The sequence below is a fragment of the Chiloscyllium plagiosum genome, unplaced genomic scaffold (assembly GCF_037043375.1).
Source record: "Chiloscyllium plagiosum isolate Xiang-an unplaced genomic scaffold, Cpla_swu_hap1 HiC_scaffold_9, whole genome shotgun sequence".
NCBI lineage: Eukaryota > Metazoa > Chordata > Chondrichthyes > Orectolobiformes > Hemiscylliidae > Chiloscyllium > Chiloscyllium plagiosum.
Window position 1 is genome coordinate 69,914,280 of NW_028270147.1, and position 12,891 is coordinate 69,927,170.

General features: G+C 39.1%; 1 protein-coding gene across 4 annotated transcripts in view; it reads left to right on the forward strand.

Moving 5' to 3' along the window:
* The first annotated feature begins 884 nt into the window (after nt 1-884).
* The window catches only part of LOC122554483 (P-selectin-like), a 62,805-nt gene continuing 50,798 nt past the window's right edge, over nt 885-12,891 (forward strand). For 3 of the 4 annotated variants that reach the window (XM_043699585.2, XM_043699586.2, XM_043699588.2), the window contains exons 1-2: nt 885-985; nt 9,223-9,316. In XM_043699585.2, coding sequence (XP_043555520.2) covers nt 983-985; nt 9,223-9,316 — 97 coding nt within the window. In that variant the 5' untranslated portion in view covers nt 885-982. The remainder of the gene's footprint in view (nt 986-9,222; nt 9,317-12,891) is intronic. The other variant, XM_043699587.2, reaches the window with a different exon arrangement.

A 12,891-nucleotide genomic window follows, 5' to 3' on the forward strand; every position in this document is an offset into this window, starting at 1 on the left:
GCTATCTTTGGAAATAAACATGGATGTAGTGATATCACCTTTGGAGTGATATTCATTTAAGAGATGAACATGCAGATGAACCACATACTTGGATATTGTAACATGAGCACAGTTCATAGGCAGTTGAGACACAGGCTGTGTCTGTACATTATACTGTATTGAGCTGTTAACTTGTAAATAAACCCACTAGAGATTTTTATCTAAACAGACTGCATGTGTGTTATTTGTGTTACATTTAGACAACACAAGAAGCTTATCACACAAACATTAATCATTGAGCAACTCAACAGAAAGTTCCCCAATTAATACAAATGTGCAGATAAAACTAAAATTAAAAGTTTGCAACCATGTGGTATGTATTATTGGTTGCTGGGCTAGTGACACCCACCTTACAACTACCTGTATGAAGAAGTCAGTTAACTCAGCTTAAACCAGAAATTAAATATGAAATGTTCTTGATCCAAATGCTTTTAAATAATATTTGAAGCAAATTTATTAATGAATCAATCAACATTCTATGTAATTATGTTTGTAGAGTTTTGGTCAGTTAGTATTTGGAATCTCTCAGACTGCTGTCTGCTTTGGAAAATACTTCATTGTTAGCAGTAAAGCTCTGGTGAATTGAGGCAATATAATGTCTGTTTTCTCTAATCTTGCCTTTTCATGGTCAATATACTTTAAAATAGCTTAAGATGAAAGGTAATCATTGATAAGACCTACCTATAAAAGCAGCCTGTTATTTATAGAAATGGCAAGTTCATAAGAATCTCCACAGTCTTCTGTCATATACAGTCAATTCCTGTGATCCTTAGAGTTTCGTCAGACAAGAAGGAGAAGTGAGCGAGTTCCTAATTGACAGCTCTTCAGGAAATCCACACAATAGGTTCTGTTTATGTTCCTGCTGTTATGCACAGAAGTTGGCAACGCCAAAGCTAGAGCTGCGACAAAGAATTGCATCTAAGAATTCTCTTGTATAATAAAGATGGTGAGTAAAATTCTCTGTCTCTTATATAAATGAAAACTCCAGCAACAACTGTGTAAAGCAGTATTAGCATTGCATAGTTCTATTAGATTAAGAAAGAAACTGAAGTGAGGAGAATTACAAGAATGCTGATAACTCAAATTTGCTAAGGCAAAAAAAAGTTCACAGCTAAAAACACTTTCATTGGATATTCTCAATGTTAAATGAATATACATGAATTGTACCATGTAATTAATGTTTTGTAAAATTATATGTTTGACACTGTTGCTGCATTAACTTGTGAATTGCGAAGGTATTTGCTTATCAGTACATTTCTGATAGAAATATTTACCTCGTATTTGGGTAATTGTTTTAGTGCAATCTGAGCTCGAACATTAAGATCAGTAAATAATCTTTTCTTAAAGACATAAAGCCAGTATTTTTGGTGCTGTTTATAGAGTACTGACCAGTTGGATAGCAGTGAAATAGGTATGTTTAGTAAGTCTACAGATCCCACCAAAATTAGTGGTGTTGTGGACAGTGAGGAAGCATATCTCAGAATACAACAGTAACTTGATCAGATGGGCTAATGGGCCATGGAGTGGCAGATGGAGTTTAATTAGATAAATGTTAAGTGCTGCATTTTGGAAAGGCAAATCAGGGCAGGATTTATACACTTAATGGTAAGGTCCTGGGGTGTGTTGCCAAACAAAGAGACCTTGGAGTGTAGGTTCATATTTCTTTGCAAGTGGAGTCGCAGGTAGATAGGATAGGGAAGAAGGGCATTTGGTATGCTTTCCTTTATTGGTCAGAGCATTGAGTATAAGAGTTGTGAGGTCATGTTGTGGCTGTACAGAACATTGGTTAGTCCACTTTTGGAATATTGCATGCAATTCTGCTGTCCTTCCAATCGGAAGGATGTTGTGAAGCGTGAAAGGGTTCAGAAAAGATTTACAAGGATGTTGCCAGAGTTAGAGGATTTGAGTTATAGGGAGAGGCTAAATAGGCTGGGGCTGTTTTCTCTGGAGTGTCGGAGGCTGAAGGGTGACTTTATAAAGCTTTATAAAATGAAGAGAGGTATGGATAGGGTAAATAGACAAGGTCTTTTCCTTGGGGTGGGGGAGTCCAGAACTAGAGGGCATAGGTTTAGGGTGAGAGGGGAAAGATATAAAAGGGACTAAGGGGCAATGTTTTCATGCAGAGGGTGGTACGTGTTTGGAATGAGCTGCCAGAGGAAGTGGTGAAGGCTGGTACAATTACAGCATTTAAAAGGCACCTGGATGGGTATATGTTTAGTAAGGGTTTAGAGGGATATGGGTCAAGTGCTGGCAAATGGTTCTAGAGTATGTTTGGATAACTGGTTGGCATGAACAAGTTGGACTGAAGGGTCTGTTTCGGTGCTGTCCATCTCTATGACTCTATGTGTGGACAAGCACAATCTGTGTTTACATACTGGAGGACAAGTTGTGAATTCAAAACTAAAAATTCCAGATGATAAGGATGTTAAAATAAAATAGGCAAGGAAGATTTCTTATGAATTTCAAGTACAGAACATAGTAGTGGAGCAGACAGAATAGAGATGCTGTGCTTTGTGATTTAGGGCAGAATCGAAACAGTTTATGAAAAGGGTGTAAAGGGAATGAAGAAAACAAAGTAACAGAAATAGCCCCAAAATTTTTTATAATTGCATAGAAAGTAAAACTGTGGAGGTGTCTGTGTTGGACTAGGGGTGGACACAACACCAGGTTTAGTCCAACAGGTTTATTTGGAAGCACTAGCTTTCGGAACACTGCACCTGATGAAGGAGCAGAAGGATTTTTAATTCTCTTTGGATATGGTGCCAGGGGACTGGAGGAATGAAAATGTTACAGCCCTGTTAATAAAAGGGAAAAGTGTTAAACTCGTCTAACACCTGCCATGGGAACTACTAAACCTGTGACCAAGTTAATTCTCACTTTAAAAAGAATTAGTCAATAGGGACAGTAAGTATGGATTTGTGAAAGAAAAATCATACCGATCGAATCTGAGTGAGTTATTTCCTGATGCAGCAAAGAGATTTAGTAAAGCTAATGCAATATCTGTTGTGAAATGAGCTTTCAAAAGGCATTGCTTAAAGTACCTCATATTGGACTTAGTTTCAAAGTAGAAGCACTTGGTATTAAGGAGACAGCAGTGATACAAACTAAGAGTAATCATTATGTGCTGAATGGAAACAAGTGTAGTCCCAGGTGTTTTAAAATTCTTTCATAGGAACTGGGAGCTGGTGGTAGGCTAGCATTTGTTACCTGTCTCTCAGTGCACTTAAGTTGTGTGGTTTGCTCAGCCATTTCGGAGACTAGTTAAAATCGAATGTGATTTGGACAAGTCGAGTGGTCAAATGCGTGGCAGGTGAAGTATAATGTAAATAAATGCGAGGTTAACCATTTTGGTCACAAAAATCGAATGGCAGATTATTATCTGAATGGTGATAGGTTGGGAAAGTGAGGAGGTACCTTGAGGCCTGGCTGTCTTTATACACCAGTCGCTGAAAGTAAGCCTGCACAGGTAGCAAGTGGTAAAGAAGGCAAATGGCACGGTTGACCTTCATAGCAAGAAAATTTGTGTACTGGAGCAGAGGTGTCTTGCTGCAATTGTAAAGGAGAAAGTGAGGACTGCAGATGCTGGAGATCAGAGCTGAAAATGTGTTGCTGGACAAGCGCAGCAGGTCAGGCAGCATCCAAGGAACAGGAGAATCGACATTTCAGGCATGAGCCCGAAGGGCTTCCTGAAGAAGGGCTCATGCCCGAAACGTCGATTCTCCTGCTCCTTGGATGCTGCCTGACCTGCTGCGCTTTTCCAGCAACACATTTTCAGCTGCAATTGTAAAGGGCCTTGGTGATACCACAGCTGGAGTATTGTATACAGTTTTGATCTCCTTATCTGAGAAAAGATGTTCTGGCTATGGAGGGAGTGAAATTAAGGGTTACCAGACTGATTCCTGGGATAGCAGGACTGATATATAAAGAGAGCTCTCCACTCCGCAGGCTCCCTGCCTTCATTCCTGATGAAGGGCTTTTGCCCGAAACTTCGATTTTTCTGCTCCTCGGATGCTGCCTGACCTGCTGTGCTTTTCCAGCACTACTCTAACCTAGGCTCTGATTTCTAGCAACTGCAGTACCCACTTCTGCCCTGATGTATAAAAAGAGACTGGATCGGTTAGGATTACATCCACTGGAAGACAGATGGTGGAGGAGGCGATGATCATGGAAACCTAAGAAATTTTAACAGGACTAGACAGTGTTAACACAGGAAGGATGACTGGGGAATCCAGAACCAGGGGTCACAGACTAAGGATAGGGTAAACCATTTACACAGGGTAAACCATTTAGAACTGAGATAAGGAAACATTTCGTCAGCAGGAGATTTATGAGCCTGTGAAATTCTCTGTCACAGAAAGCGGGTGAGAACAAAACATTTAATGTTTTCAAGAATGAGTTGGATGAAGTTGTTAGGGCTAAAGGGATCAAAGGATACAGGGAGAAAGTGGGATAAGGATATTGACTAGACTGATCAGCCATGGTCATATTGAATGGCAGAGCAAGTTCAAAGCATTGAGTGGCCTATTCCTGCTGGTATTTTCTACATTTCTATGTTTCAACCACATTGCTTGGGATTTAAGTGATTTATAGGCCACACCAGGAGAAAGCAGCAGATTTCCTTCCCTAAGTGAACAAGATGGGTTTTGACAACAATCAATGATAGTTATTATGATCACCATTCCTGAGCCTAGCTTTCTTTCATTCAATTTAATTCAAATTATTCATTCAATTTAAATTCCATCAACTATGATAGTTTCTAGAACACTGATTAGTGACAGTCCCACTCCGTCTCCTCTTCGGGTAACTTCTTTTCTTGTTTTACATAAATTAAACCTACATAAATTTTAATATATGTGGTACATTTTTGATGTTTATAGAAAATACAAAGCTTGACAGCATAGTAGACGTGCACAATCCTTTATCTGAAAACCTTGGGGCCAGTTTATTAGAATTCGGAAATTTTCGGATTTCAGAATAAATGAATTTTCACAGTGAAATTAAAAAATAAGACCTAACAGCAGACACATGTGTGAATAGTACAAGTGCTGAGACTCCTGTCAGTGCTGGGTCATGCTGCCACATCATATATGGTTTCAGTGGGTGTGAAGTTGGGTCATCTGTTCGCACGTCAAAATGACGCTCCACACTCCATGAAAAACATTTTGGATTTCAAAGCTTTTCAGATTTTGGAATTTTGGATAAAGGATTGTGTACCTGTATTGATAAGGGTTTTTACCTACCTGTATTGATAAGCCTGATCATCGTAGATTTCAGGTCAACACGGGCTGGTGCATATAACAAATACAGTTTACTATGGAAAAATATGAAGTTTTAAACTTCCAAAGAGACAACATAGCTGGGCACCATAACCTATTAGATACTATTTTGAGAGGCTACATGAACAGAGAGGATACATATTCATATGTTCTGGAAGGTACCAAGGTAAAACTGATCAGGGGTTGACACTTGAATTTGCAGATGTAGAGTTTGAAGACAAAAATAAAGAAGTTATGTTAAACGTTTACAAAATAAGTCTGAGCTAGAGTAGTGTTTACAATTATGGGCACCACATTCTGGGTGAATATGAAGGGTACATAGAGGAGGACTGCCAGGATGATACCAGGCATAGGGAACTTTGATTACATGAAGAGATTAGAGAAGTTGGTCATTGTCCTCATTTACAAAAGAGGAGATTAAGGGAAAAACCAAATAGTAATAATCAAAAAATTGGTTTGAAAGAGAAATTGGGAGAAACTGTTTTCGCTGGCAAGTGAGTTAACAACTCATGGTTGATTAAATAGATTGGCAAACATTGTAGAGGGGAAATGAGGAGGAATGATTTCACAATGAGAGTTGTTAAGATGTGGAATGTACTAACAGAGCAGTTGGTGAAAGCAAATTTCATAGGAACTGTTAAAAAGGAAATATAATTATAGAAACACTTTTTTTGGATTTCTGGAGAAAAAGATGGACGGATTTGATAGCTCTTTTAAAGAGGCACAACAGACCTCATGCTCTATTTCTGTGCTGCATTCTAGAATTGAAGGATGCCCCTACAGGTAGAGGTAGGTAACTCTATTGTCAGCAAACCTGGATCTGTCACATGTAATCACCTCACTGACAAGGTGCCACACTGGAAACTGCTAAATAAGATAACAGCCTATGGTGTTAGGAGCAAGGTACTGGTAGTGATTCACTGATTGGCAGAAGGCAGAGAGTGGGGATAAAGGTGTCTTTTTCAGAATGGCAGCCAGTGTTTACTGACATTCAGCAGGAGGCAGTGTTAGGACCCCATCTGTTCACATTATACTTTAATGATCTGGACAAAGGAACTGAGGGAATTGTTCCTAGGTTTACAGATGACGTAAAGATAGGGGGCAGGGTAGATAGTGTTGAGGAAGAGGGGAGGCTACAGAAGGAATTGGACAGGCAGAAGGGGCAGATAGAATACAATGTGGAAACATATGAGCTAATGTACTTGGTGGGAAGAATAAAGACGTAGAAGCATACAGGGACTTGGGAGTCCTAGTTAAGGATTTTCTGAAGGTTAACACACAGTTTCAGTTAGTAGTTAGGAAGGTAAATGCAAAATTAGCATTCACTTCAAGAGCAGAAATGTACTGCTGAGGCTGTACAAGGTCTGGTCAGACTGCATTTGGAATATTGTGAGCAGTTTTGGGTCCTGTTTCAAGGGAAGGAAGTGTTGATGTTGGAGGGTTCGAGCGGAGGTTTACTAGAATGATCCCAGGGATGAAGAGTTTGTCATATGAGGAGTGGTTGAATACTCTGGGTCTCTTTTCGATGAAGAGAGCAGGGGACCTCATTGAAACAGAATACTGAGAGGCCTGGATAGAGTGGATGTGGAGAAGCTATTTCCACTAATAGGAGAGACTAGGACTCAAGGGCACAGCCTCAAACAGAAGGGATGACCCTTTAGAACTGGTGGCTCAGTGGTTAGCAGTGCTGCCTCACAATTGAACCTGGGTTCAATTCCAGCCTTGGGCAACTGTCTGTGTGGGGTTTCCACATTCTCCCCGTGTCTGCATGGATTTCCACCGGGTGCTCCGGTTTCCACCCACAATCCAAAGATGTGCAGGTTAGGTGAGTTGGCCATGGCAAAATTGCTCTTAGTGTTCAGGGATGTGTGGGTTAGGTGCATTAGTTAGGGGCAAATATAGAGTAATAGGGGAATGGGTCTGGGTGGGTTACTCTTCGGAGGATCAGTGTGGACTTGTTGGGCTGAAAGGCCTGTTTTCACATTGTAGGGATGTTATTATGTTCTAACTGAAGTGAGGAGGAATTTCTTCAGACAGAGGATGGTGAGTCTGTGGAACTCATTGCCACAGATGGCTGTGAAGTCCAAACCATAGAGTGTATTTAGGTCTGAGACAGGTGCTTGATTGGTAAGGGGATCAGGAATTATGGGGAGAAGGCAGTAGAATAAGTTTGAGAAACAATCAGCCATGATTGAATGATGGAACAGATGCGATTGGCTGAATGGTCTAATTCTGCTCATATGTCTTGTGGTCTTATGTAAGCTAGGAATATAGATCATAAATGGCTGAGCCTCAAGCATTGATACTTGCCACACTGCAATCTGCCCACCCTAAAATAAACCATTCCCTACATTCTTACTTTGTTTTCTACCTGTTAGTTAATCCACAATCCATGCTCTTACATTATCCCCACCTAACTTTGTGCAACAATCTCTCATGCAGCCTTTCGTCAAACATCTTTCAAAATGTACTTCATCTTCTGGTTTCCCCATATTTGCTCTGATAGCTGGTGAAGTGAATGTGGTGTGCCCTCTTACCATTTGATGCAATGGTCATTGACACACCAGCAGGTGAGAGTGAGGCATCAAACTAGTTTTGTCTCTGATTTCTTATGAAGCTCTAATGAGAGCTCTGTGTTCATCCAGACTCTGCTTTCTTTCTATTGGCAAATAATGAATGTATTTTCCTTTGCAAATAGGAGCTGTTATTTGATGTATTTTTCAGCAGCTGACTAATAAATTTAACATTTGATGGTTTGGAAGAATCTGGATACATAAAGGTTTCATTGGAGTGTGACTGAAATGCTTACTCTATTTCGCAATCCAACGATTAACACCCCATTGTACTTGTTTAAAGTTTAACTTATAGAATTAATCTCATCATCCAGAATTTGCAAAAGCAACAATGTTCACATCTTGGGAATTTGTGGGTCCACATAACGTTGCATGGCAAACTACAAGATTATGCTCTGATTTCCTGCGATAACCATTTATGAACAGTCTCATTTGGATTATTAGATGACAGAATTGCTCCTTAATACAAGGTGATAGTCTCTCTGATTAGGAGTTATAAAAAGAAACTGAGTATGTGTATAACAAACTGAAGATTCCTTATTTGGTTTTTGTGATTGCAGAAACTATATCAAGGAGTAAATTATGATTTGGAGGTGCCAGTGTTGGACTGGGGAGTACAAAGTTGAAAATCACACAATACCAGGTTATAGTCCAACAGGTTTATTTGGAAGCACTAGCTTTCGGAGCGCTGCTCCTTCATCAGATGGTTATGGAGAATAAAAACGTAAGGCTATAAAAGTTTTGCTATAAATTCTGTATCTTACAATCTTATACTCCACAACTACCTGATGAAGGAGCAGCACTCCAAAAGGTCAGGATTAAATTAGTTAAGAGACATATACATAATAATACCGAAATGCAGCTATGAGACAATTTAAATATGCATTAGTAAAATGGCATTGCTGATTTTCACATTTGCCATTTGACATTTTGATGTTGGACGAGGTCAAGTTCAAATTATCTTCAGAGACTGTTTATTCACTTTGCCCTCAGACAGTTCACTAAAACTCATTTAACAAGAATAATAACTTGGGAGCAATAATGTTGGACTGCTGACACATTTGCACCATCCTTTGGTAGAGTCTTTGTTTGTACAGAGAATAATCTAAGTGAGAAATAGAGTCAATGATAGAATATGAAAAGGCTGTGATAGAACATTAAATCCACAGCTCAACAGTATCATATGTAGCACAACTAAATATTTGTAAAGCCAGCTGCGATCTGCTTTGCTTTAATGATTTTATTTCGCAACCAAGATATAGCTATTATTCAAAATTTTGCAATAAAAGATCTATTTTTAATTGATGCTTTTTATTCTTTTCTGTCACATACAGGTATCTCATGATTACATGATCTGTATATCCACACGATGGCCAAATTTAAAAGGCAATGTATTCAGATTGTTAGCACTAGTTGTATTGATCTGTGGTAAGACTGCAATATCTTATCCTTTATTTGTCTCTTCTTGACTATTTGTGATGCTGTGAGAGCCATTTTTGGCTCTAAGAACATGGTTTGAAGAGAGAACAGCTCATTTTGGAACAGAGGATTTTGTTTGTAAAGTTTTCAGTTGGAGCACAATGCTTTCTGATCTGTAATTTTCTTCATCCCAATGTCATCCCTCAATTTGCCAACTCCATTAACAGGAAACTTCTCACCTCTTTAAGTTATTCTCTTTCTTAGCCCACACATTGACAAGATCTCAGTCTTCCCTTCTCTTTCCCAAATATTGTTACTTTCTCTTTCTCTGTTCGCTCCAAACTAAATGTATTTTGCACACTGTGAATGTAATGTTATAAAGTTGATCATAGAATTCTAAATTAAAAGGCAAAAGTTGTGAATGAAACTATATCCTATACTGTCAGAATATGGTAGATATTTTCTAATCTCCCTGTTCAGAGATGTAATTATACATTTCTGGGGCAGATGGGCCTTATATCCAGACATCCTAGTTCAGAGATAGGGGCACTACCTAGTGAGCCACAAGAATCCACAGAATATTTTATAAGGAAGCAAACCATTTGTTGTAACTAGATCTATGTAATCAGCATTCTTCCTCCATCGATTTCCATCTATCTTTCTGGCTGCTGTTCTGGATCAAATCCTTTCAGCCAGTTTCCACTTCTGTTCTTTCTTATTAATTTCACTTCTCTTCACACCTCCTAAACTCTTTTCTTTGGCTAAAGATTTGTCCTTGGAACAAATGTACAATTGGTGTAATATATTTCATAATGTTCTTGTGAGGTGCCTTCGTACATTAAGAGTACTGTTTAAATGCAGGTTGTTGTTGAATATGATCCTGCAACTAAAATGAATTGGTATAACGTAAAAGAAACAATAGACTTGTTTTACCTTTGTTTTAGTCATACACCTGAGGCTGTTTATTTTGTTTTACTCAGAATCTGAGATCAGAACAAGTCATTGTAGTCAACTCGGGAATCCTTAAGTCTCATATGTTAGGCTACTTAGTAATCTTGCAGTAAAGGATATGCTGAAAAAATAGTAAGCATAATAAATTGAATTCCATATAATAGTTAAGAGTGGCATATTTCAGACCTAAACATGAATCTTATAGTTAAACAAAATCAATTATATAAGTATAAATAGAAAGCTGGCTGAAGTTTATTGATAAATAGACTGAAGTCATAGATTCACACAGCATGAAAATGGACCCTTCAGTGCAACCAGTTCACGTCAACCATGTTCCCCACCTGCCTGCACTTAGCCCATATTCCTCCAAACCCTTCCCATTCATGAACTTATCCAAATGTCTTTTAAACATTGTAATTGTACCAACATCTACCACTTTGTCTGACAGTTCATTCCCCACACAAACTATTCTCTGTGTAAAAAGGTTATCTCTCGTCCTTTATCAATCTCTCTCCTCTCATCTTAAAAATATGCCTTGTAGTTTTGCACTTCCCCACCTTAGAGAAAAGCCACTTACCACTTCTCTTATCTATGTCTCGCATGATTTTATAAGCCTCTATAAGATGACCCCTCACTAAAAGGTATAGCAGTAAATGAACAATGAGAAACATTAAGAAAAGTTCAAAATGTTTGACAACAATATATTCCCGTGATAAACAAAAACTCAGCAAGAAAGTTCCAGTCATGGCTGAGTACAGAGGTTAAGGAAAGCATTAAATTACGAGAAGACCATTATAATCTGCCAAAGGAGAATAATGAATCTGAGGACTGAGGATGTTTCAGAAACTAGTAAAGGGCTATGAAAAGTTAGTATAAAGATGAAAGATAAAATATAAAAGTGATTTAAAAATCATATCTGTAACAAGGAAAAGAGTATCTCAATTAAATGTTAGTTCCTTAGAAAAAGCTGCACAGTTTAGCATGGTAGTGAGAAAATAGCAGAGACATTGAGAAAATATTACACAAATTATAGACCATTAATAAATGATAAAATATTGTAAAGTAAGAGTGAATAAACTAAGGTAAATAAACCCAGACTTTTGTATCCCTAAATAAAAATGTTTTGCCGTTGCAATTTCTCCCTGAAGGTTGGGCTCTGGTATATTTATGTAATATGAATAAAGGCCAGCAGAGGGAGTGCTGAGTTCTGTAATCACAGAACAATGTTACAATCCATGCAGTTTTGTAGTTCCAGGTTTACAAAATTGTTAGCATTGTCCTTAATGGGATTACAAGCACCTAGTTTCAGACTGTGCCTTAATATTAATGACCTAGTGAGCAGATTACATTACCCATTGGATTTTCCTATGCATTCCTACAGCTTGCCAAAATTGTCTGAGTGGAGTTTGCACATGGGTTGCATGTGTTTCCTCCCACAATCCAAAGATTAGATTAGATTAGATTAGATTAGATTAGTTACAGTGTAGAAACAGGCCCTTCGGCCCAACAAGTCCACACCGCCCCGCCGAAGCGCAACCCACCCATACCCCTGCATTTACCCCTTACCTAACACTACGGGCAATTTAGCATGGCCAATTCACCTGACCTGCACATCTTTTGGATGGTGGGAGGAAACCGGAGCACCCGGAGGAAACCCACGCAGACACGGGGAGAACGTGCAAACTCCACACAGTCTGTCGCCTGAGGCGGGAATTGAACCCGGGTCTCAGGCGCTGTGAGGCAGCAGTGCTAACCACTGAAAGATATGCAGGTTAGGTGAATTGGCCATATTAAGTTGCCCATAGTGTTCAGGGGTGTTAAAGGTTAGGTGCATTATCAGGGATAAATGTAGAGGAATAAGTATGGATGGGTTACTCTGCAGAGGTCAGGGTGGACTTGTTGGTCCAAATGGCCTGTTTCCACACTGTAGGGATTCTTAAAAAAAGGTGCCACAGTCAACTGAGTGGTTTCAACAAATTATCTTTTTGATGCCAGTTTGCAACAGACCTTGTTATGAAGCATGAGTGTGGCTGCTCCCGACAGCAAACTAATATTGCACAAGGACTCTTAAATCTCCTTTGTTTGCACAGGCCAACACATATTGCTGTGGCAATTGGCAATAAGCAAGATACTGATTGTACCCAACCAGCAAGAGCTGTCACACAGTGTCCAAAGTTAGGTGTGATTCTGCAAATATACATGGACTTCAGTAAAGCATTTGATAAGGTTCCACATGGTAGGCTGTTGGAGAAAATACAGAGGCATGGAATTGAGGGTGATTTAGCAGTTTGGATTAGAAACTGGCTTTCTGAAAGAAGGCAGCGAGTGGTGGTTGATGGAAAATATTCAGCCTGGAGTCCGGTTATTAGTGGTGTGCCACAAGGATCTGTTTTGGGACAACTGCTGTTTGTCATTTTTATAAATGACTTAGACGCAGGCACAGGTGGATGGATTAGTAAATTTGCAGACAACACTAAAGACGGTGGATTAGTGGACAGTTTGGAAGAATGTTACAGGTTGCAGGGGGACTTGGATAAACTGCAAAATTGGGCTGAGAGGTGGAAAATGGAGTTCAATGCAACTAAATGTAAGGTGATGCACTTTGGGAAGAATGACAGGAAGGTAGAGTACTG